We start from the raw sequence: 26,436 nt of genomic DNA on the forward strand, positions 1-26,436 counted from the left end.
TTATCATCATCCTAACAACAATTCTCTCAGGGACCATAACTGTAATAACCAGCTCTCACTGACTACTTATCTGAATCGGATTCGAAAGAAATATTAGCCATTATCCCCATCATAATAAAAAAGTTCAACCCATGAGCTACAGAAGCGCCCACTAAATATTTTCTAACACAAGCTACCGCATCAATATTACATATAATAGCTTTTATCCTTAACCTATTATATTCTGGCCAATGAACCATTACAAAAATCTTTAATCCAATAGTATCAGTAGTAATAACAATAGCCCTAACCATAAAACTAGGACTATCTCCATTCCACTTCTGAGTGCCTGAAGTTACATAAGGTATTTCATTAATAGCATGCCTAATCTTATTAACATGACAAAAACTTGCACCCTTATTAGTATTATACCAAATTTCACCATCCATTAACCTAAATTTAATACTATCCTTATCCATACTATCTATTATAATTGGAGAGTTATGACATTCTAAAAATCTATTCATCAATTGATGGGCATTTGGGTTGTTTCCACCTTTTGGCTATTATGTTTTCATAAGCTTTTCTTTCTCCTGGTATATAACTAGGAGTAGAGTTACTCAGTCAAATAGTAACTTCGTGTTTAACTTTTTTGAGAAATTGCTGTTTTCCACAGTTACACCATTTTACACGCATACCAGCAACATGTGAGGGTTTCAGTTTCTCCACATGCCCACCAACATGTGCTACTATCCATTTTTTGACTATAGCCATCCACATGCATATAAAGTAGTATTTCATTATGGTTTTGATTTTTGCATTTTCCTGATGATGAATGATGTTGAGCATTTTTTCATGGGCTCATTGGATGTCTTCTTTAGAGAAGTACCTATCCAAATTTTTTGCCTATCTTTTAATTAGATTATTTGTCTCATTGAGTTGTAAAAGTTCATATATTCTAGACACAAGTCTCTTATTAAATATATGATTTGCAAATATTTTCTCCCATTCTGTAGGTTGTATTTCACTTTGTTGATAAAGTCCTCTGAAGCACAAAAGTTTTTATTTTTTTATTTTTATTTTTTGGCCGTGCTGTTGGCTTGCAGGATCTTAGTTCCCCAACCAGGGATTGAACCTGGACCACAGCAGCACTGAATCCTAACAACTGGACCACCAGGGAATTCCCAAAAGTTTTAAATTTTGATGAGATCCCATTTATCTATTTTTTTCTTTTGTTGCTTGTACTTTTAGCATAATATCGAAGAAACCATTGCCAAATTCAGGGTCACAAAAGTTCACCCCTAAGTTTTTTCTAAAATTTTAAGTACATTAAGGCCTTTGACCCATTTTCAGTTAACTTTTGTATATGGTGTGAAGTAGAGGTCCATCTTCATTCTTTTTCTAATGAGTATTATTCAATTTTACTGCAATTCTTGTTTGTCTAGAAGTAGATTTAACAATACTTCAATATTTTATAATGCTTTACAATTAGGCAAAACGCTTTCAGGTTTGCATATGCAATGTCTACATATGCAATTTCATTTTTAACTGAAGTATAGTTGATTTACAATATTATGTTTCAGCTGTATAACACAGTGATTCAATATTTTTATAAATCATACTCCATTTAAAGTTATTATAAACTATTGGCTATATTCCCTGTGCTGTACAGCATATCCTTGTAGATTATTTATTTTATATAGAGTAGTTTATACCTCTTAATCCCCTACCCCTACCTTCTCCCTCCCCTCCATCCCTCTCCCCACTGGTAACCACTAGTTTGTTCTCCACATCTGTCTATTTCTGTTTTGTTATATTCATTTCATTCATGTTTGTTTTTTGGATTCCACATATAAGTTACAGTATATAGTATTTGTCTTTCCCTGTCTGACTTATCTTACTAAGCATAAAACCCTCCAAGTCCATCGTGTTGTTGCAAATGGCAAAATTTCACTCTTTTTCATGGCCAAATAGTATTCCAGTGTGTGTGCGTGTGTGTGTGTGTGTGTGTGTGTGTGTACCAAGTGTTCTTTATCCATTCATCTGTTGATTGGCACTTGGGTTCCCTTCCATATCTTGGCCATTATAAATAATTGTGCTATTAACATTGGGGCACATGTATCTTCTCGATTTTTTTTTCATTTTCTTCAGATACATACCCAGGAATGGAACTGCTGGATCATATAGTAGTTCTATTTTTAGTTTTTTGAGGAACCTCCAAACTGTTCTCCACAGTGGCTGCACAGATTTACATTCCTACCAACAGTGTGCAAGGGTTCCTTTATCTCCACATCCTTGCCAACACATTAATTTGTGTTCTTTTTGATGATAGCACCTCACATCTGTCAGAATGGCTATCTCATTGTGGCTTTGATTTGCATTTCCCTGATGATTAGCGATGTTGAGCATCTTTTTCATGTACCTATTGGCCATCTGCATTTCCTCTTTGGAAAAATTTCTACTCAGTTCTTCTGCCCATTTTTCAATGAGTTGTTTGGGGGTTTTTTATGTTGATTTGTATGAGCTATTTATATATGTTGGATATATATGTTGGCTATGTTGAGCATCTTTTCATGTGCCTGTTGGCCATCTGTATGACTATTTTGGAAAAATGTCTATTCAGGTCTTCTGTCCAATTTTTAATGGGGTTATTTAGTTTTTGGTATTGAGTTTTATGAGCTGTTTATAAATGTGTGGGTTTATTTCTGGAATCTCTATTCTGTTCCATTGATTTATGGGTATGTTTTTATAACAGTACCATACTCTTGATTACTGTAGTTTTGTAGTATAGTCTGAAGTCCGGGCACATGATACTTCCAGCTTTCTTCTTTTTTCTCAAGGTTGCTGTGGCTATTTGGGGTCTTCTGTGGTTCCATATAAATTTTCAGATTATTTGTTCTAATTCAGATTATCTGTTTTCATTCCTGTGAAAAAAAATGTCCTGGGTATTTTGATAGGGATTGCATTAAATCTGTAGTTTGTTTTCACTAGTATGGACATTTTAACAATATTAATTATTCCAGTCCATGAACAGGCATATCTTTCCATTTCTTTGTATCATCTTCAATTTTCTTCATAAATGTCTTATACTTTTCAGAGTATGGGTCTTTCACCTCCTTGGCTAAGTTTATTCCTAAGTATTTTATTCTTTTTGATGTGATTCTAAATGGGTTTTCTTGCTTTCTCTTTCTGATAGTTCATTATTAGTGTATAGAAAAGCAAGACTTGTGCACATTAATCTTGTATCTTGCAACTATACTGAATTCATTTATTAGTCATAATAGTTTTTTGGTGGAGACTTTAGGGTTTTCTCTATATAGTGTCATGTCATCTGTAAATAGTGACAGTTTTACTTCTTCCCTTCCAATCTGGATGTCTTTTCTTTCTCTTGTCTTATTGCTGTGACCATCTTCATCCTTTTGCATGTGGATATCCAGAGCTATCCCAGAACCATTTGTTAAAAAGGCTACTCTTTCTCCTTGAGTTGTTTTGGCATCCTTGTCAAAAATCAATTGACTATAAATGTGAGTGCTTATTTCTGGATTCTCACTTCTATTCCCATTGATCTGTATATCTATCCTTATTCGAGGACCACACTGTATTGATTACTCTTAAGTTTTGAAATCAGGAGGTATGATTCCTCCAACTCTGTTCCTTTTTAAGATTGTTTTGGCTATTCTGGGTTCTTTAAATTTTTATATGAATTTTAGGATCACCTTTTCAGTTTCTGCAAAAAAGCCAGCTGATAGGATTGTGTTGAATCTATAGATCAATTTAGAAAGCACTGTCATCTTAACAATATTATGTCTTCTGCTTGTGGTTTCCAAGGGGGATGGTGGGGAGGGGAAGGGATGGATTGGGAGTTTGGGGTTAGTAGATGCAAACTATTACATTTAGAATGGATAAACAAGGTCCTACTGTATAGCACAGGGAACTATATTGAATCTCCTGGGATAAACCATAATGGAAAAGAAGAAGAATATATATATGTGTATAACTGAGTCACTTTGCTGTACAGCAGAAATTAACACAGTATTGTAAATCAACTATACTTCAATTAAAAAATAATTTAAAAAACACAATATGTCTTCTGATCCATGAACTTAAAATGTTTTTCCATTTATTTAAGCCATCTTTGTTTCCAAAAACATTTATAGATGTCAATGTAAAAGTATTGCACTTATTCCTAAAAATTTATTCCTAAATGTTTTATTCTTTTGGAAATGGAATTGTTTTCTTAATTTCCTTTTCAGTTTACTCATTGCTACTTTATAGAAATACAATTAATTTTTGTACACCGATCTTATATCCTGCAACCTTACTGAACTACTATTAGTTCAAATAGTTTTTTTTTAAATTAATGAATTCCTTAGTTTTTCTACAAATAAGATCATGTCAAAGGAGAATAGAGATAATTTTACTTCTTCCTTTCCAATCTAGATGGCTTTGTTTTTTTCTTCATTTTCTTGCCTAACTGCCCTGGCTAGAACTTCCAGTACAGTGATAAAGTGTCAAGAGCAGGCATCTTCTTTCTGATCTTAGAGGGAAAGCAACCAGTCTTTCCTCATTAAGTATGATGCTAATTTGGTTTTTTTCATACATGCAAGTTCTATTTCACTTTGTTCTTCTAGGCACTGGCTCTTTGTCCCACCTTGATTTGGCGAAATCCTTCTCATCTTTTAAGTTTTAGCTAAAATTTCACTTCATTGGGGACATCATTCCTGAACCTTGCAACTAGGCTCACAGCACCCTGCACTTATCACAATCATAACAAATATCTGTCAGCATCAATCTCCCTCCTAACTTGGCCACACCTTGTTCACAGGTGTATCCCCAACACAGACAGCACACACAATTGGGTGTTGCAGCAAACCAGCCTCACGTACATGCTCTATTCCTGATCTTGGCAGGAACACTATTCTAAAAGTTCCATTTCTACCTCTCAAGGACAGGACCCTGCTTTATTCATCCTTACATCCAGCACCTGACAGAGCCTGGCACTCAGTTACCCTTAGTAACCTATGTGAATCATTCTGAGGCCACTCAAAAGGCATGAAAGAAAGAAGGTTGGATGTAATTTTTGCCCAGCAATAACAAAAAAGGGAAACCATACCTTCAACAGGGCCAATCTGATTGGTCACAGCGAATCTGAGCACTTTTTCTTCATCCGTGTACAAGGCAAAGACCCGGTCCACATTCAGCTGCTGGGTGGTGGGGATGACCCGGTGTCTGGGGCCATGCCTGCATGCCTGGTAAGTGATGTTCTGGTGGAGGCGGTAGGACCGTGTTTGGTTGACGGCACCCAACGTGAGGGAGTAGGCTCTGGAACTTGTGGAGGTCACAGCTGCAATAGACATTATTCAGTCAAACGAGGACATTTACAGATACTAAATACAGAGGCTTTTTATGTGAGGTGAGTTTCTCTGCAGAGTTTTTCATGTAGTTGCTGGAGCATGTCCCCTTGGGAAGTTTGAGCTTATATGGGAAACTTGCAAGGCGGTCCCAAGAACCCACATAGATGTAAAACCAAAGCACTGAGAGGCAGGAGGTATAATCGCTGCCGTCAATATTCGCAAAGAATGACTTTACTATATGCCAGCTATGCCCAGCACTCTATAAGCAGTGCCTCATTTATTCCTCACAACAGCTAGTGAGGTGGGCCCTGCCATCTTGTGTGGAGAGTCTCACAGAGGTTAGAGAGTTAATTAAGTAGTCTAAGAAGCAAAGCTGGGGGCTTCCCTGGTGGTGCGGTGGTTGAGAGTCCACCTGCCTATGCAGGGGACACGGGTTCGTGCCCCGGTCCGGGAAGAACTCACATGCCGCGGAGCGGCTGGGCCCGTGAGCCATGGCCTCTGAGCCTGCGCGTCCGGAGCCTGTGCTCCGCAACGGGAGAGGCCACAACAGTGAGAGGCCCGCGTACCGCAAAAATAAATAAATAAAATAAGAAGCAAAGCTGATATGCAGAGCCGGAACTGGAACTCAAGTTGGCCTGACCCTACCCCGCTCCCCCCAAGTTTTCAACCAATCCATCCATCAGTGCACAGAAGACTTCCAACACCTTGCACTTAAGTCTGGAGGCTTCTGGGGAAAGGGGTGGGGGTCTTTTATCTCCACCTGAGTGCAGAGTTGGGAGGCCAGGCAGTTTTCTAGCCATCAGCTACCCTGTGCCCAGGCCAGATCTCTGCTGCCCATTCACTTCCCTGTGCCTCTTGCCTGGCTTCCAGCTCTCACACCGCACGAAGCAAAGGCACAACTCAAAACAAACCCCTGTGCTGCAGGACAGCAACTGAGATTGGGGCAGCATCTCAAAATCAGGGGGTGTCTTACAGAACACATCACACCTTACACATATCAACCATGTAAGAGAGACAGAAAAGGGGTGATTATTCTCATTCTAAAGATGAGAAAATAAGCTCTCAGACAGTAAGTGATCTTACTCCCCACATACTTTAAACTCATCCGTAAGAATTCCTGTCTTCCGACTCCAAATCTAGTGGTAGTTTTGCAACACCGTACGGCATCTCTGATTTCAAAGCAGGCTGAACCAAGGTTACAGAACAAGTATAAATTCCAATAATCAATATTTTTCCACAGCCCAGAGAGCAGGACGGTTAAAAACTGTACAAAATTATACCATCCCTCCCCAGCCCATAGACAAGGTTATTATTATGTTATCATCTGCAAATATTGGGTAGGGATGTTGATATTCTTGTGTACAACAGCCATCACTTTTCTCACACTAATAAAATAACAAGAATAATAAAAACAACACTGAGCTCATTTCATGTGTCACACACTGTTCTATAAGGACATTCCACGTAGTCACTCACATAATCCTCACAACTATCTCGTGAGATGCGCACCATCCCCATTTTACGGAGAACTGGTTGCACGTACCTGAGTCCGAGTAGTGGTAGAGCTCCTTGTAGGGAGCTATGTGGGCTGTGAAGTTTGCTGGGATGTAAGGCACCTGGCCTTGAATGTTGGTTTGAATGCTCAGATAGTTCTCTGGGTCCAGCCCCTCAGCAGTTTGAGTGATTCGAACCCTTTCCTCTCCTGGGTAGAAAGTAACTTCCATGTCATGGATAAAGGTAGCACCTGGAGAGGAAAAAAATCCAGCACAGGGATGAAAGGGGGCCTTGCATCTTCCAGCAATAATCACCAGTTCATACTTCCACTTCCCAGTTTCTCCTACTGTTGGGGATGGTGCCTAAGGAGATCTGATAACCAAGGTTAAGTACTATCAGCTGTTGATCTCACCAGTTCCCCGAACTTTCTGTTAAAGAGCATGGTTCCACTCTATCCCATCTCACACTGCTTCTCTTTGTAGGAACTTGTTTTCTGTGAAAAATAAACCCCTAGGAACATCCTTGACCTTTCTCTTTCTATGGCTGTCAGACTTAACAAAAACAATCAAAAATCCCCAGGACACCTATTTACATTTGAATATCAGATGAATAAAAAACATTTTTAGTATAAGTATGTCCCATAAAATATTTGCGGCATACTTATACTAAATTATTCAATTATTAATTGTTTATCTGAAATTCAAATGTAACTAGGTATGCTGTATTTTATTTATCTACTTTTGACTCAAGGTTTTATCAAAACTTGATTAAAAGCAAGATCCTACAAATGCCTATTGAGCTCTACAGCTGGAGGGCCAAGAACTTTTCTCTCACACTTTATGTGCAATAAAGGGGTAGTGAGGTGAGAAGCCAAGAAGTATTTTCTACACCCTTGCTATCAAAGGGTGGTCCTTAGACCAGCATTATCATCTCCTGGAAGCTTGCTAGGAAAACAGGATCACAGACCCCCCAGGCCCGCCACCCCCGGCCTGCTGAATCAGAACCTGCACTTTCCCGAGGCCCCAGGTGACGTGCAGGTGGGTTAAAGTCTGAGAAGCACTGTCTATACTATTATAGATCAGAGTCATCAGGGGACAAAGAGGAAAGGCACCCCTCCCCCATGGAGTAAAATCATCTCCAGATGCCCTGGAACTACCACCTGCATCCCTCTTTGGCAGATCTGTGAGTGACAACCGAATTACATGGAGTCTGACAAAGCAGCGTCAAGGGTTCTTGAAGGTGAGAGGGCACGAATGCTCCACATGGGATCATCTTATTTCTCAGAACCACCTGGAGAACCTTTAGAAGAAATCACTGTCTTTTAAAAACAGTCCTGCAAGGCCAAACCATCCCCAACTACCTCGGGGCAGAAAAACTACACCTGTGTGGCTCTGAAACATCGCACAACTGACTACTGAATGAAAACGCAAGGCTCCACGCCGCCAAAGCCATGGTGACCTGCGGCCCTCCTCACCTGTGAGGCTGAAGCCGTTCTCCCAGCCTGGTTTTTCTAAAGCAAAGAGCCAGCCAAACAGGCCTCCGATCGGCGTGAGCGGGAGAAGGGCCTGGGCGGCGGGCTGCGGGATGTGGCCGATGGCCAGGTAGGCTCTGCCGTCGTCGCCCACCACATAAGCGTGCAGGTCCGCGTCGGTGAAGTGCACGGGCGTGTGGCCCACGCGGAGGTGCCCACTCACCTTCCCATTGACTCGATGAGGTGTCCCTGAGAGACAGCAAACCCCGTCAGCCTTGACCGTTGTCCACATGCACAGATAAAACTATCCCACTGACAACTCCCCACACTCCACCTTCAGCCCTTTTTGCAACTCCCTAACCCAGCCGCTACCCACCTAGGTACAAAACAGACCTGCCTTTGATCTCACTTCTCCCATCCTCCCTCTCTCCTGTCCACTTGCACCCTAAGGAGCTAGCCAAAAGGGAGGAAACATTTCTGTTTAATCCTCAAGTTGGGAAATCAGCTGAAACATGTTCATTCCTCAGACTTTTATGGAGCACCTGCAAGTTGCTTAGGCTTTGATTCAAGCAGTAGAGACACAAGGTCCATAAACAGAGCTCACAGTGGCAGCTGGAAACAGCAAGCGACAGAAACAGACCCAGAGCAGCTCCTGCCCCAATCAAGCCAGCACCCCTCACCTTTGGGCAGACAGTGCTTCCCATTCCCATAAAACCTGGACTGGCAGTGGCAGCAGAAGCCCGTGGCATAGTCGGTGCAGAAGGCGTGCCGGGAACAGCGCTCGTGGTTGTGTTCGCAGGTCTCCTTGTTGGCAGTGTTGTACATGAAGACTGGAAAGTAAAACAAACTTGCATGTAAAGGACAAAGTGATTCCAGCATCATGGTTGCCAAGGTTCATCACGGACACAGCATCTGCTGTGTAATAAACAAATGGGGTTTTAATAATTAAGAGACGGAAATAACATTCAACTCAGGGGAATTAACTTGCTTTGTCTGCTGGCAAGAAGTACTGCTGACTGCTCCCATCTGGTCTCTCTGCAGAGCTGGTGAGCGAGGATGAGACTGCGCCCCTCGGTGCAGTGACAGGAAAGCCAACCAGGAAGTACGTGTTAGGTTGAACTGCCATTTTCTGGGTCAAAAATGGCCAAAGGTCAGCAATTTTATATGGTTCAAACTAATATTAATGAGCTCCCGAGAGGAAGACCGAAGAGAGAAACTAACGAACACGGTCTTATGTCTAACCATTCTTTTACTTTTGGTAACCTTGAACTTGAAGAGAATAACCTATAGCTTGTCTTACTTCCCAGAAAAAAAATTTTTTTTCTGAAAGAGAAGAAGGGCATTGAAGAAAGAACACACATACACACACACCCCCTAAAGAAAGTGTATAGGAGGCAGGTGGAGATGGAGGGGAAGGAAACAGGGAGCCCAGCTGTGAAAGGCTCTGTGCCTTTGCAGGGTTTCTCATGGTGGGTGTGGCCCGAGCCGGATGTCAGGGCAGCAGCGGAGAGCCTGGCCATAGTCACCATTCTCTAGGAAGCCACGTGGACCTGGGTAAGCTCAGTGCTCCAGTAGCTGTTCCTTCCAGCTCTCGCTTATTCTGCCCATTAAAAAAAAAAAAGAGAGTCATTTGTGCTACCAAGAAACAAAGGAACTGGAGCAGATGCTATTGTCCCTAAAGGGAAATGGCCAAGGAATTGGGGTGTGGCTGGGGGTTGCTGACAGATAAGAGAAAGCTTTGTCCGGGACATGAGGGATGATCCCAATCCCAGGCACGGCCACCAGGAGGCAAAGTGGCTGTGCACACCTCTGCCTCTGCATCCCCCGGAGCAGGAGTTGGGTGGAGACTCCAGGAGCCGCCTGAGCAAAGATGGCACAAAACTCTAGTGCTGGACTCCAGTGCTGTTGTGGGGTGCCGGCTCCCAAGGAAGACAGATACCCTGCTCCTGGGAAAAACCGGGTGGCAGTTGTGTTCCACATCTAGGTCTGAAAAGGAGGAAATGGGAAGGGGAAGAAGAAATGGAAAGATCAGTACTTACCCAGTATTCCGGGGAGAACAGAAAACAAACCAACGGTGGGGCAGGGTGGGAACGTAGCACCATAGAAGTAACAATGGAGCCAGCGTAGACTTGTATCAGCAAGTGAGAATATAACAAGGTGAACATTGAAAGAGTGCCTAATATGTGCCAGGTACTATGCTATGAACTTTATTAACTCTTTTAATTTGCACAAGAGGGAATTTTTAATCCCTGTTTTGCAGGTAAACAAGCGAGGCAAAGATTAAGGTGACTCTCCTGAAGTCACACAGGCAGTAGGTGGTGGAGTTGGGATCTGAACCTAGGAAGTCTGGCTCCAGATTCTTGACAGCTGTACTCAACCACCCTCTGGCAGAGCTCAAGGACATCGATCACGAGAGCCAGGCAAAGGATCTGCTCAGGTGACTGGGGTTAATCAACACAGGCTTCGGACAGTCAGGTTTGAGTCCTACTTTATAAATAAGGCTACATGGGAGAAGATAGCAGAGATTGTCCAGATGGCTGTCACAGCTGACAGAAAAGCACAGGTAGGAGAACTGAGTAGCAGCAGCAGTGTTAACTTCTGGACAGTATTTAACTGCTGCTTACAGATTCTTGAGAAAGAAGTGAGCTGAGGGTTGGCAGGACGGACGATCTTGACTCAAGTGGAATATCTGACTGGGAACAGAGTGAGTTAAGTCGGTGACTCAAGATTTGGTACCAGGCCTACACAGCTGAGAAATTCCAGTTTGATAAAAATAGAAAATTAGGCATCACCATGAACACTTTTTTCCCCTCCCGCCTTTTTTTTTTTTTTCTGGTACGCAGCCCTCTCACTGTTGTGGCCTCCCCCGTTGCGGAGCACAGGCTCCGGACGCACAGGCTCAGCAGCCACGGCTCACGGGCCCAGCCGCTCTGCGGCATGTGGGATCTTCCCGGACCGGGGCACGAACCCGCATCCCCGGCATCGGCAGGCGGACTCTCAACAACTGCGCCACCAGGGAAGCCCCCATGAACACTTTTTAAAACAGGAAAGTGACACAAAACTCAAGGCAGAAAAACAGAATGGATAATAAAGAAGATTATAAGAGGTTGCTGTGAGAAAATGATGTATCACTATCTATACCATTGGTTTAATAAGGTGGGGAAATTCCAGTCTGAGTAAAAAATAAATGAATGTAACTTGTCAAAATCTTGGGGTTTTCCAGCTCTGAAAAGTCACAAGTATTAAGAAGCAGCCCCTGGAGGGACTGGCACAGTTGTGAGTGTGTTCATGGCATCGGCTGCCATCAGGACTCTCCCTCCAGAACACAAGGGAAGCAGGGGCAGCAGAGGGTCCCAAGTTCTGACGTCCAACAGCAGCCTGACTCAGGTGGCTCTGCAGAAACCACAGAAATGCACCGTGTGTTTCCTCCTCTCCAAAATCAGGATGACACCCCTTCTCACACCTCATTGCCAGAAATCACATTATTTCTTGGTACTCCTGAGCACCAAGGTAAAAAGACAACCTGATGCAGGACTAAAAGGTAGTCATTTTCAGGAAATTCAGGTTAAAATAAAATCACATTAACACTGTTCTGCCCTCAAATTAAAGAAATGATGGGTTTGTATTATGTTCCGTCTATTTGTTGTTTTGTGAAGATCCCTCTTCTAAGAGAGGATTATGAAACAGGGAGAGATGAACTGGAGGAAGACTACAGATGTGTTGAGTTGGGTTAATTGAACTAAAATACTAGGAGGAGGCATGGCTTTTCTATGGGTAAAAAGAGAGGCTCAGCAGTGCAGCCAGCAACTTACAAATGCAACTGTGATAAAGTTTATAAGTTCATGGACACGCAGACCACACGTTTCTAACAAAAAATAAGTTAGGGCCCCATGAAAGGCTATTATGAGACTGAAACTATACTTACGATGGGTTAAATGAACTATTGGTAAGCTGGCTTGGGGATCTTTTTCAAGTGTGTGTGTGTGTGTGTGTGTGTGTGCGTGCGTGCGTGCGTGTGTGTGTGTGTGTGTGGAGAGCTGCATGCCCAGGATGGGACTTACTGAGCCAAGAACACAAGCTCAGCCTTCCAGCCCACGCCAGTCACACCGGGGAAAGATGGGTGCGCTCCTAGACAGAGGAACACCGGGACCCCTTTTCCGTGCCTGCCTTCACATGCAGACGTGCACGTGTAACACTGACAATGTCAGCTTAGATGAAAGGTAAATGCCTGTTACAATTTTCTTTCATTCTTTCAGTAATTCAAACAAATACTTATCGAGCACTCCCTATGGGCCCGGCACTGGACTAGGAATTAGGGATACAGCTGAGAACAAAAGAGACAAAAACTCCTGTCTTGGAGCTTACATTCCCCCCTCTAGGCAGCAGTCAACAGACAGGTCAATTATTCAGTACGGCGGATGGTGTCAAGAACTGTGCAGAAGCTTAAAGTAAAAGAACAAGAGGGCTGGAGACGGAAGTGACTTTGCTTCTTTTAAATGACACAGCCACGGAGCGCCTGGGGAGAGGATGAGCTTTGGGCAGAGGCCTGGAAGAGGAGAGGATGAGTGAGGGTAAGAGCTCCCGTCAGGCTGGCGGGGCACGTGGGAGGGACGGGGCAGGGAGACGGGAGAAGGCAGGAGAGGTAATCCTGGCCAGTTCTCACCCGTCGGGCCTCACAGGTCAAGGGAAGGATTTGGGCTTTAGTCTGAGTGAGGGGGGGACGCTGCTGGGGAGCAGAAGAGTGCCATGGTCTGACTTACAGGAACCTCAGGAATGAGCCGGTGCCTTGATAGTAGGAGGTCCTGGTGGAGAGGATGAGAAGAGACCAAATCTGGAGTTGTTTGAAGGTGGAGCTGCCGGGGTTTGCTGATGAATTGGATGGAGGGAGAGAAGGAGTCGGGGGAGGGTAGAGAGAGGGAAGGAGAGCAGGGTGGGGAGGACAAGCGGAGAAAGAGAGGGGTCCACGGGAATGTTCATTTCCTGGCGTGGGAACTGGAAGGCTGGAGGCGCCATTTACGGGAGCAGGTCTGTGGCAGCTCAGCTCCGGCGACGCCTTTGAGGCATCTGGGAAGCCTCGCCCCGCCCCTGACACGGTCTTATACCCTCAGCACGGCACTACTCAACCATTCAGAGGGACAGCTGCGTTCCTCCCTAGGGATTCTGGGAACCACTGCATCAGAATCACCTGGGATGCCAGTTAAAAATGCAAATTCCCAGGGCACACCTTAGACCTACCAATTCAGACTCTCAATGGGCGGATCCCACGAGTCTGTACCTTAGCCACTCCTGGGGTGACTCTTACGTCCAGTGACGAAAATGTTCAGGATATTTGCAAACTTTCCATTTCTGAGCCAGAGAATGCTGATTAATGTAGTGAATGAATTTCATCTGACCAATTAGCTCCTGGGGGTGGCTGGGATTTCAGGGAATGCTCTAGCATTCATTCCTGGCCTGGCTGAGAAGCGGAACGCTGTGCTTATGGCCCACTTAGGCCAAACCCCCAAGCGGGGCACGTGAAGATCCTTAGTGGACGGAACCGGGAGCCCAGGAGCCATCTCCCTTCCCTGAGGAAGGGGGAGAACAGGACCTAGAAATGTGACCCCACGTGTGGCTCTCTAACCAGGGAAGAAAAGCCAGGCGTCTGGCCAACGTGACTTCTCAAATTTCTATGGGAACTGCAGGTGGATTCAAAGATGCTGAATTCCGTGAAGGTGGGGAATCAGTGTCTAAATCCCAGCTGGATGAGATGTGCAGTGAGCAGATGCAAAAACAAAGTGGCACTTTTTCTGTGGTCGTTTCTATGCCTCTGTACCTCACAGCTTTGAATGTGTTTTCACACACTTCTTCCTATTCTGGTGAGGAGGTGGTATCCCCTCTTTACAGATGACACCAATGAGGCCCACAACGATTATCGGATCTTCTGGCTCTAAATCCCACGCCCCTTCCATTATACCAGCAGTACTCAACTGTGATGGGCTTCAGAATCACCAGGGGACCTGGTTTAAAAAGGCAGATTCCGGGGACTTCCCTGGTGGCCCAGTGGGTAAGACTCCGCCCTCCCAATGCAGGGAGCTTGGGCTCCATCCCCACTCAGGGAACTCGATCCCGCATGCATGCCGCAGCTGAAAAAAAGATCCCGCCCGTCCCAACTGAAGATCCCGTGTGCCCCAACTAAGACCCGGCGCAGCCTAAATAAATAAATATTTAAAAAATAAATAGGTACTTCCCTGGTGGCGCAGTGGTTGAGAGTCCGCCTGCCGATGCAGGGGAGGCGGGTTCGTGCCCTGGTCCGGGAGGATCCCACATGCCACGGAGCGGCTGGGCCCGTGAGCCATGGCCGCTGAGCCTGTGCGTCCGGAGCCTGTGCTCCGCAGTGGGAGAGGCCACAGCGGTGGGAGGCCCGCGTATCGCAAAAAAAATAATAATAATAATAATAAATAAATAAATAAATAAATAAACAGGCAGATTCTGGGTCAGAAGGTGGAGGAAGGGTGTGGAATCAGCATTTTAAACCAGGGCCACGGGAGAAATAGCCACAAGTGGACTAGAGCCAAACTTTGAGAAATATAGTTTGCATTCCACAGATTCCTCTCTCCTGAATTTTACCCACTGGGGCAGGCTGTCTTCCAGACCCTCCGGGGACCCACGCTCTGCCTCGCAGCTCCTGTTGCAGAGAGTCAAAAACGATAGGGACAAGTCTGCTGGCAGCTCGGGCCCAGCAGGAGGGCAGAGGCCGGCCAGGTTTGAATGAGCTCAGCTTGCAGCAGCTTTGTTAACTGAGGTTAGACCGTTGCTAAAGGAAACTTCACGTGAGGATTTTAAAAATCTCATTTCTTTTTCCCAGTTAATGCTTTTCACTCTTCTCCTATCCTTAAACAGAAAGAAAAATGGGGTAGGGTTATGGGGCTATGTAAGGGAAAAGAAGCAAAGGTGCTGCCAGGGTACTTGAGACTTGTCCTAATTGGGAGTTTTCCACACAAATGGAAAACTCCTCTGCACTTGTTCTGACCCATCCTTCAGTCTTCATTTCTCCAGAAACACTTAAGCGCTCGTCTTCCGCCCTGGCCCGGCCACGTGGAAGGCCAGCAGGCTCCACGGAGCAGACCGGGTTCATCATGCAAAGGGGGACGGAGGGCTTCCTGTGCGGGGCTGCCCCTGGCAGCTGCGCTGTCTTTTACTTTTAACAGCTCTTCCTGCCACCTCAAGAAAAAGGACCTACATTTTCACTGCAGGACAGATTTTTCTTAGGTTTCCCACCTCACAGAATGATAGACAAATAAGAAAAACCACATCCAGCTGTATAATGAAAAACAGTGGTATGCTTTTCCCTCCAGTTTTCGTCTGTTTTGGGGGTATGTGTGTGGTACATAGTGAAGCTCGTTGGGCAAACAGTTATTAGGACCCTGTTTTTCTGTGGGGGGAGGGTTACATCCACCATCGTGAGACTAGCAGGCTCTCCCATGCAGGTGTCTTCACAGGTATGGGGGTCCTCTTGTTCACAGTCCCTCAGCAACCTGGGGGTGCACCTGGGAGAGGGGCTTTTGTGCCTGGAAGGCTGGCCTGGGCAGCAGAGCCTGTTCGAATTCATCCCAGGGTAGAAGCTGCTTGAGCAACACATTCCTGAGGCCTCTCCCAAGGCCACAAGTAGAGTTGGACCAGAAGCTACAGGGAAATCCCTGTTCACACCCTGGGCCTGCCCTGCGTGAATGCCGTCTAAGTAGAATCAACAGGATCCCACGGTGGAGTGAGAACATGTGAGGTCTCTGAAAGCCAGGTGTCCCTCCCCCTTTCTAATTCATCATGCAGACTGAGGTCAGATTAAGCTTCCCATTGCACCCCCTGGGCAGGTTTAAAAATCTCTACGACCCCTGTGAATCAAGCTTGTCCTGCTGCCCACAACACCGGCAGTCTCTGGCCCTAGGCATCTGGAGCCTCAGTGGCAGCTGCCTCTCACATCTCCCGCCCCCAACTCACTCACTCACTCCCTCCCTCTCCATTTCCACCTCACCACCTCCACTCCTGTCACTCCTCTGTCCAGAATATGCCCCACTTTCTCCCTCTCTAAACTGAGACTCCGACCCCGCGGCCTGGCTCAAGCCCCCCTCCTCCATGAAGACTTCCCTGATGGCACCGCAGGTGAATCTGCCCTGCGCTGTGCTACCTGGCAGCTTGCTCTAATCTTCCATGGCTTCGCCACAGTACTGGTCTGCCTCTTACGCAGACAAATCACTCCGTATTTTCAGTCTTCAATTTCCTTCTCTGTACTGTGAGAAGGATAATAGTATCTACCCCACAGGGCAATTCTGAGGATCAACTGTGCTAGTGCAATCCAAGCAAAGTTTCCTCTCAGAGTCTGAGTGGACATTTGATAAATACCAGTGAAAACTTCCACTCGTGCCCCAGTCAGAGAAGGGCACATGGTAGGTGCTCAGGTAACTTTTGGTTTGACAACAAGCTTCCAGAGCTGCTTGGAGAAGTAAGACCCCTGAGGCAGAGAAAGCTTGTGCATCCAATTTACTGCCGGTTCTGTGGTCTATGAAAACAGAACAAAGCAAATAATACGCTCGAGGCTAGAACTAGAGTGAAATTGGGACATTCTTGCCTGGTGTGGACATGATCTTAAAAGAATCTAGATTTCTCAATAAAAAGTCTATAAAAAGAGTTCCTAAGAGGGAAAAAAAAATTTTAAAGAGAAGGGAGAGATATTTGGGGGAGGGCTTTAAATTTTAATTTCTTGGTTTACCAAGCTGCCTACTATGAGGCTTCAAGGGGAAACTAAAATTTATTGGGCACGGTGCTTCCATGCCCAATTTTAATTCTCGTGACTCTTTGATGAGGTCTACGTTATCTCCATTTTATAGCTGAAGAAAATGAGAGTCAAACAGGGAAAATGTCTTATCCCAAACCACATGGCAGAGCTGGGAATCAAGCTCAACTCCATCAAACACCAAAATCCACACTCCTCCACTGCATCAGTAGGAAAAGCTGGTCAAGATGGCTTGAGGCTGGACAGTTAGCAGGCGCTCTTTGGTGTGAGTCTCTGCCACCCCGCCCACTGGCTTTCCCAGAGGGAGTCCACTTTTGCCTGATGGACCTCTGGGATGCCAGTGTTTTGTTTGAAAAAACAAAGTTCACTGCCAAGAAAAACCAAGTAATTAACAATTGCATGGTTCTATACGGTCAGCTCCCCGGTATCTCCGCGGATTCGAGGAACGGCGGATCCTGTGCAATGTCAAGGATCTGCGGTTAGGGGAACCTGCAGGTGGGGGGGCCTGAGGATGCAGAACCGTGGATACGGAGGGCTGACTAAGGGGCTTGAGCATCAAGAGATTTTGGTATCTGCGGGGGGGATCCTGGAACAAATTCCCCGTGGATACCGAGTCTTCCTACAGCCTGAGGTGAAACCAGAGGTTCACCTATTTTTCCCTTTCTGCTTTCAAGTTTTAAAGCTTTCCCTGTCTGCTAATACGGTGGTTGACTTTTTTTTTCTAGTTTCAAAAACTTCTAGTTAGATTTATTTTCCTAAATGTTTCACTGTATTAACCAGCTGTTTCGAAGGCGTTTTGCCATTTCTAAGATGTCAGTGGTAGACGTCATCCAGCAGCTGATAAGTATCATAGCCATGCCCCGCGAGGGTTCTCGCTGCTGCCTGTTTTTCTCTATGGCCAGTTCCCTGGACCCCTACAGCTATTTGAGCTTATCCAGCCCCTCACAGTTCAAAGCAGGATGTGCAGCCCCTTCTTCTTAACCCTTTAACAACTCACCCCAGGGATCTGCTTTCTAATATTCCAAGCTCTTCCCAGAGCAGGAAATCACAACCCACAAATGAAAAGACCACATAGGAGCACATCTTTACCTCAAAAATCTCTTTGATCAAAGTGTCTTTGATACTTGGCTTTACATTTTGTTTAGATAGATGGCACTTATGCTGAAAATTCAGGAGACTATCAGAAGGGTGTGAAGGTTCTGAAGCCTTCCAATAAACTTCACATCCTCAACTTGAGAGAAACGTGGTCCTTAGGCACAAATTAAGGCACAAATATTTAACAAGCCCACTCTTCATTCTCTACTACCCCACCCCCATTCCCACTGCTTTAAATCCTCTATAATTAGTAACAGCAGCCACCATTTATTAAGATCCAACTAGTACAGACGCTGGCCTAAGAACTTCGTGATCTCTTTTAATCCTCTCGACAAATTTAGGAGAAACTGGAGGCTTGGGCGCTACATCAAGTGTCACCCGGACAGCGTGACAGCCAGGATTCAAACCTACACCAACGTTCTCCCTCTAATCATTACACGATGCTGCCTCAGTCACAAAACAGTTTCACCTCTCCTGAAAGAAGGGCTTCTTCAAGCAAATTCTTGCAGATCAGGACCACAGCAGAGCCACCTGGAAGACCCTCTGCTAGGTCAACCTGTTTTACCATAAAAAGTATGGGAAACAGAAAAGGTGAAGGAAAAAAAACAAAGGTCCTAAAGAATGCTTTCACCTCTGACCTCTCTCCTCCTGTCAGAGGTCAGATGAGCAGTCCCTGGAACAAACGGGATGAATCCGTGGCCAGTTTCCCATTCAGGTGTTTACATCCCTGACTGGGAAGAAAGAGCTGACATGACAAGTCTCGCCTTCAAAAGAAGGTGACATGGGCTCCGTGTCTGTATTAATTAACCGTCACCTCCCCTGGGCATTTCTCTGCTGGCCCCTCGCTCTGGTCAGCGAGTCATGAAATGAGGGCAAGGCTCCGGGGAGCTGACTAGCACAGCTGCACAGCCGTGAACCAGAAATGACAAGACACAGGTGGTTCGCAGTTTTCTCTCCCCAGGGGTCCCCTCTCCCACAGCCCACCGCCGTGTCTCTAAGCAAGGGGAGCACCGGGGTCATCCCATCACAGAGGAAGAAGCCGGAATGTTCATCCGAGCCAGCACAACTCGCTGCTTGAAACTAAAGCCTGAAGCCCTCCAGTACCGTAATGTGTGCGAAGCCTCAAAACGCTTCTTTACCTTTGCTGAACTTTCAAACTGAAATAACTTCATTCCACGTGAGAGCACAGCTGGCACGCGCAACCCCAGTCCTTCCCCACGGGATTCGTGAGGCCCATTTTAAAAATAAATAAATAAATAAATAAAACATTAGTAACGGTCAAGAGATTCCAAACAGAATTTGCCTGCCAAGATTTCTTTGGCAAAGGAAAGATACTCCATCTCCTGAAACAATGGGTTTTAGAAATCAGTCCCAAGCCTCTTTTTGCGAAACTCTTCCTCAACTCGCTTGAGAGAAAATTCACGACTCTCTGGAAGATCAGCATTTTTTCAATGAATTCTTTAGCACCCAGGGTTCAAACCCACTTACCCTCGGTGTTGGAACTGATGTCGTCCTCCACTCCGACCACTTGCCTCCTGCGACCCAGGGGTGGAGTGTGATCCGGCCCGGGGTAATTTGGAAGAACGGCCTCTCCTCCTGGATGGGCTGGAGGAACATCCCTGTCTGCAGGCTGTGCCCGTCCATCTGGGTAGGGAGGCGGGGCTTGCTGGGAAGGATCCAGTGAACCTCCAGTCTCTGGTGGAGCAGGGACTGTGGTCCCTGGCTGTTCAGAAGACTCGACTCGGCCTTTTAAATCCAGGGCATCTATCTCCCCCTGAGGTCTCCCCTCTTTGGTTTGAGGGTTCAAGGTGGCAGAGTCTGTTTCAGGCCCATCCCTAGATGTTGGACGTGGCAAAGGGGAGGCCAGGTCAGAATCTGGCGGAGGGACCCCACCTCCTAGCGGCCTCGAATCAGCTTTCGGGTGGAAGGAAACATCGACTGTGCTGTGGCCATTCGACGCTTCCTCTGGTTCAGCAGGGGAGGGGTATTCGACGTCCTCCTCATTCTCATCATAATAATCCAAGTTGTCCTCAGTGTAGTCACCCTCCAGGGCCGCAGCGCGGCTGAAGGAATGTCCCAGGGGAGCCGGAGGGTGGGCTTTGGAAAGGTCTCCTCCAACTGTCGCTGGCCTGACATTATCCAATGGGGAGGTGCTGCCGATATGAAAAGCCCACACTCCAGGAATCCCCAGGTTGCTGTGTCTAAATAAAACGGAAACAGGACTTTGTCACAAAAGTGTCCATCCACCACCTTCCCACAAAGGCGAGCGATTTATTTTAAAACTGAAGGACTATTAAGATCAGATTCAGAGTTTTCACTGGCAGGAAACCCAAATAAAACCAGACTTACACGGTAACTGAAGATCATACTGGAATTTTGATGTAAACTACCTCTTATTTAACAATGGGTTTCAAAGGCCATGTGTCTACCGAAGGCCAGACCCTCAAATCAGAATTCTGCTCTACATGTCTTATCTAAATGGCTATTTGAAAACAAATAGGGAATGTGGGAATATTTTATCCTTCCTCTACTTTTATTTTTTTTAATTTATTTTGTTTTTTCGGTATGCAGGCCTCTCCCGCTGCGGAGCACAGGCTGCGGACACGCAGGCTCAGTGGCCACGGCTCACGGGCCCAGCCGCTCCGCGGTATGTGGGATCTTCCCGGACCCGGGCACAAACCCATGTCCCCTGCATCGGCAGGTGGACTCTCAACCACTGCACCACCAGGGAAGCCCTATCCTTCCTCTACTTTTAACAAACTCAAGAAAACATATGCTTAAACATTTTTGCCAAACCCTTAAACAATATTTTTTATTTGAGAGTTAGTTACATGCCAAGTGTTAAACATTCTTCAACACAACTTGCAAGGTAGGGGCAGTGATCATGACCGATTTTTCAGAGGAAAAAACAGGTTTAGAGAGATTAATCGTCTTAAGGTTGCACAATTAATAACTGACAGAGCTTGGACTTGAACTCAACACTACCACCGAAGCCCGTGTTCTGAACATCCACATTACGTCAGAAAACTAATACACTAGTCAGAGCACATCCTAATTATCTTACTCCACGTTACAGAATGTTAGAGACATTTTGCAGTTTAGTCATGTGGATTAATCAATCAACTAATTCACAGAGACTGGTGAACCCATGTCCAAAAATTCAAAGGAATAGAAATGCCTAAGTCTCAAAAATGTTGAGCCAATGTAGAACAAAATTAAGGGGAACATAAGAAAGCAAGTTAATCAAACTGCCACGGGTCACGGGTGAGAGGTATCCAGAAACATCTGGAGCCAGGGAGCTCACGCGTTTCCCTCACTAGAAAAGAACACGGGCTCCATTCAGCCTTCCAAATATCCCAGCGATCCATTACTTTAGTCAGTGATACATTCCAAAGAGGACAACCCCATACACAATTTCAAACAAATAAGAAAAAACCTGAAGGAACAAAGGGTCTGGCTGGCTTGAATACACCCATTTCTGTACTCTCTGGCATATGGCCCAAACACCAGGCTCTAAGTCTCTCATGCTGTGGGATTTCCTCAAAAGTCAGTCCATGAGAAATCAGTTAATGACTAATAAGACAACAGGAAATTCACTGAGTCATATAAGGGCAAGAGACTTTTGCTCATTTGGGTTGGTACTCATCATATTCCTGTGGATTTCTATAGCAATAATATTTTTAACACAACTCCAAGAATCAATCAATCAATCCCCACCCCCTTGCGTATTGTTGCTGTTGCCACTGCTGCTGTTGTAATTAGTTCAGGGAAACAGGAGCGTAGAAAGCAAAACTGTGATCCTTTGTGCGGTATGTTATGTAGACTTGATAGGTTCTAAGAATTAATGCCAGTGCTTTTTGGCAAGCAAGCAAGGAACCCTGAAGAAGATAAGAGAGAATTCTGAAGATCTGAGGATGTGGAGTTTATTATCACATCAGAGGTGTTGTAGCTGTGAAATTTCTTCTTGAAGTCAGAAACAGAAAACTATAAAAGCTTAAAAGAGTAGGAAAATACAAATTATGACAGATAAAAGCTAAATAAAATGATCTTCTGATTAAAGATAAATCACTACCCTAGCTTTTGTCATTGGGCATGATGAGAAAGCAGCCAGTTTGAGTTTATCCTAAAATCCAAGGTCATTTGGAAAGCTTAGCGACAGAAAGAACTTAATTTATTTCCTAGAAAGGAAAACAAGGCTACAAAATGAGAGGACAGTGCCTTCCTCCCTGGGTTGTTAGGAGGATTAAGTTAGAAAATCACATAAAATGTTCAGCATGGGGCCCTGCATGTAATAAGTACTTAGTAACTACTGTCTTCCAGGAGATAGAAAAGTATAATCTCAAAAAATACAAATGTGTACATTCATATTTAAATGTGCAGAAGAAGAGTTATGACAAACACACTATGAATTATACAATTTATGACCTCTGAGCTTATAATTATGAGACAAGTTTGAGGAAGACAACAATTCCATTGTGGTTTTTTTTTTTTTTTTTTTTGCACTACGTGGGCCTTTCACTGTTGTGGCCTCTCCCGTTGCGGAGAACAGGCTCTGGATGCGCAGGCCCAGCGGCCATGGCTCATGGGCCCAGCCGCTCCGTGGCATGTGGGATCTTCCCAGACCGGGGCACGAACCCGTGTCCTCTGCATCGGCAGGTGGACTCTCAACCACTGCGCCACCAGGGAAGCCCAACAATTCCATTGACTAGGAGAATAACTTTATTTTTTAGAGATGCATACTGAAGCATTGAGGAGTGAATGGCATGCTGTGTGTCACTTACTTTAAATTACTTATGCAAAAAAGAAAAAAAATGATGAATATGGCAAAATGTCAACAGTTTGTAAGTCTAGATGACTCCCTCCACTTTTCTGCATATTTTTGAAATTTTAACTAATGAATGCTGGAGAGGGTGTGGAGAAAAAGGAACCCTCCTATACTGTTGGTGGGAATGTAAATTGATAACAGCCACTATGGAAAACAGTATGGAGGTTCCTTAAAAAACTAAAAATAGAGCTACCATATGATCCTGCAATCCCACTCACTCCTGGGCATATATTCGGAGAAAACTATAATTCAAAAAGATACATGAACCCCAGTGTTCATTGCAGCACTATTTACAATAGCCAAGACATGGAACCAACACAAATATCCATTGACAGATGAACGGATAAAGAAGATGTGGTACATATATACAATGGAATATTACTCAACCATAAAAAAGAATTAAATAATGCCATTTGCAGCAACATGGATGGACCTAGAGATTATCATACTAAGTGAAGTAAGCCAGGCAAAGAAAGACAAATATCCCATGATATCACTTATATGTGGAATATAAAAACAGTGATACAAATGAACTTGTTTACAAAATAGAAACAGACCCACAGACATAGAAAACAAACTTATGGTTACCAAAGGGGAAAGGCGGGGAGGGATAAATTAGAAGTTTGAGATTAACATATACACACTACTATATATAAAATAGATAACCAATAAGGACCTACTGTATAGCACAGGGAACTATATTCAGTACCTTGTAATACCCTATAATGGCAAAGAATTCGAAAAAAAAAATCTGAATCACTTTGCTGTACACCTGAAACTAATACAACATTGTAAATCAACTATACTTCAATAAAACACACACACACACACACACACACATATCAGATAAATAAATAAATAAATAAATAAATGTAAAATAGAAGATTAAACTGAGGAACATTTCTATAATTTGGAGGTAGAGAAGGCTTTTCTAAGAATAATACCAAGACCTGAAATCATAAAGGAAAAGGTCAATAACTTTGACAACCCTAAACTTACACCTTCTAGATCATAACTAACTTTAAAGATGAACAACTGGATAAAAATATTCACAGCATTTGAGAGCAAATATCTTTACTAGGTTTTTTCTTATTTGTTAAAGGTCTTTGTAAACCTCAATAGAAAATAGCGAAGAAATGGCTATTAACCATATGAAGAGGTGTTCAGTTTTATTAGTAATCAAAGAAATTACAGTGAAAATATGAACATTTTACACCTATCAGATTCACAAATACTAGAAAGATTAGAAGCTTGTAGGAAACAGACGCTGTTGATCACAGCCCTCCTTACTGGTGAGAATGTAAGTTGGTGCAGGGTTTCTGAAGGGCAGTTGGTTAGCATACATTAAAATGTTACAATGCATATATCCTTCCTCAGCAATTCTACTTTCAAGAATTTATGTTGAAGACAAATGAGCATCTGAGCAATGTGTATTATTTTGTTTACGGAAACAATAATTATAAAAGGAAAAACCAGAAATAAGTTAAATGTTCATCAATAAGTTATTGTCTTAATAATACAGGCTATATATGATGCCATGTTTTATAGCGTTCAAATAATAATATAACAGATATCTTACTGAAAGACACCCATAGACAGCAAGTGGGAAGATGCCATATGTATAACAAAAGAACCATTTTGGTTTTGAAAAAGGTTTTGCATAAACCTAATGACTGTTAATAATGGTTATCACTTGAAGTAGTTAGAATGGGTAATTTTTACTTTTCACATTTCTCAGCATTGTTTGTACTTTATTTTAGTTTTGTTTGTTTGTTTGTTTGTTTGTTTTTTGTGGTACGCGGGCCACTCATTTTTGTGGCCTCTCCCGTTGCGGAGCACAGGCTCCGGACGCACAGGCTCAGGAGCCATGGCTCACGTGCCCAGCCACTCCGCGGCATGTGGGATCTTCCCGGACCAGGGCACAAACCCGTGTCCCCTGCATCGGCAGGCGGACTCTCAACCACTGCGCCACCAGGGAAGCCCTATTTTAGTTTTTATACTAAGTACAGATTCTACTAAAGAAAAATTCCTCTGACGGTCATTTTGGCCCCATATCTTCCACTTTCAATCAAGCAACTCAGAGGTTTCTATGAAGCATGAAAGACAAAGATGAGGTAGGCATGGAGGGAGGTAAATGGAAGTGGTGTATGTGTGTACGTGTGTGCGTGCGTGTGTCTGTGTGAGTTCTTAGAGGCCATTACGGCTATGGTGGGGGAACACGTCTGCTTTTTCCCTCTGGCTTTTCAGCCCTCACTGCCTCCTGTACCCTGAGGAGGTGTTAGCACTTACTCCCATGCTCTGGAACTGTTGTTTGTCTGTCTACTCTAGGAGAGTGCAGGTTGCTTGCGTGCAGGGCCTGGGCCTTAGACATCTTTCTCTTTCCAGCTCTTGCCCCATGGTGAGCTCTCGATAATGTCTGAGAGGCAGAGAACCTATGGCTCCAGAGTAGAAGAGGAGGGTGGAACCAGGGGAGAAAGAATAAGGAGCTAAGTTTTCTCCAGAGTCAAGACTAAAAAGGCAACCTTGGTGGAGCTCAAAAGATGTCCGACATGAGTCATGAGAAGGGGAAAGCAGGCCAGGATTCAGCATAAAATAAGTAGTTCAGAGCTCCAGACTTGTGGTTGAATTTTGGCTTTGCCACTTCATAACTTTGAGATTATAGGCAATTTAACTTCCCTAAGCTCATGTGTCACATTGAGAAAAGAGAAGAACTTTCCCCCTGAGATTCTTGTTGAGTTTTAATTAAGAGAACTTCTGGAAAGTGTGTAGCACAATGTTGGCATACAGTAAGCTCTCAATAAATGTCAGCTCTCAGTAACCCTATTTGGTTGTAGGGCCCGCTCTCTGGTCTCTGAGTAAAGCAGATGGCATGCAAAAGTGTAAGATGTTCCAATACCCAGGAATCATGTAACGAAACTTAGAGGAGTCAAGGGAGGCCAGGTAACCAAAGTATTCTCTGTCTGCCTTCTAGACCAGTATTCAGGGAAGGGATAAAAGCAGAGATTTTCTTTAGAGCCTGGAAATTATTAAATATCAACAGGTGCTAACCCAGATACTGGGCACGATGCGGACGAGCAGAGTGAGCTTATGTGATGGGACTAAGGAATGTGCTTGGTCCCAGGCATTGCATAGAAAACCCTCAGGACGATTTCAGATAATGAAGCCACTGAGAAATCCTGAGACTTCCAAAAATCTACCAATCTGTTTGTTTGGTTTTCCTTTTTTTCCCCAAATTACACTACTCTTAACTTTTAACACCTATCTGTCCAAAAGACTAACTCACAACGTCTCCAGCTGTGAAACGATTAACCTGGAAAAACCTCAACCTGGGCAGTTGTATTACTGGGTGTTTTTATGTGGTTCCAAGGGCAATGGTTTCCATAGCAAGCCTCACTGGCTGTGCTCACACACACACACACACACACACACACACACACACACACACACACAC

General features: G+C 44.4%; 1 protein-coding gene across 2 annotated transcripts in view; it reads right to left on the reverse strand.

Moving 5' to 3' along the window:
* The window catches only part of NID2 (nidogen 2), a 78,856-nt gene that overhangs the window by 41,236 nt on the left and 11,184 nt on the right, over window positions 1-26,436 (reverse strand). For both annotated transcript variants that reach the window (XM_027111236.1, XM_027111235.1), the window contains exons 4-8: window positions 19,649-20,361; window positions 8,979-9,128; window positions 8,302-8,547; window positions 6,877-7,077; window positions 5,093-5,323 (exon numbers count right to left, since the gene is read on the reverse strand). In XM_027111236.1, coding sequence (XP_026967037.1) covers window positions 5,093-5,323; window positions 6,877-7,077; window positions 8,302-8,547; window positions 8,979-9,128; window positions 19,649-20,361 — 1,541 coding nt within the window. The remainder of the gene's footprint in view (window positions 1-5,092; window positions 5,324-6,876; window positions 7,078-8,301; window positions 8,548-8,978; window positions 9,129-19,648; window positions 20,362-26,436) is intronic.

This window comes from Aethalodelphis obliquidens, unplaced genomic scaffold (genome assembly GCF_003676395.1).
Source record: "Aethalodelphis obliquidens isolate GAN/ISIS:26980383/991018 unplaced genomic scaffold, ASM367639v1 scaffold10, whole genome shotgun sequence".
In the NCBI taxonomy this organism is placed as follows: domain Eukaryota; kingdom Metazoa; phylum Chordata; class Mammalia; order Artiodactyla; family Delphinidae; genus Aethalodelphis; species Aethalodelphis obliquidens.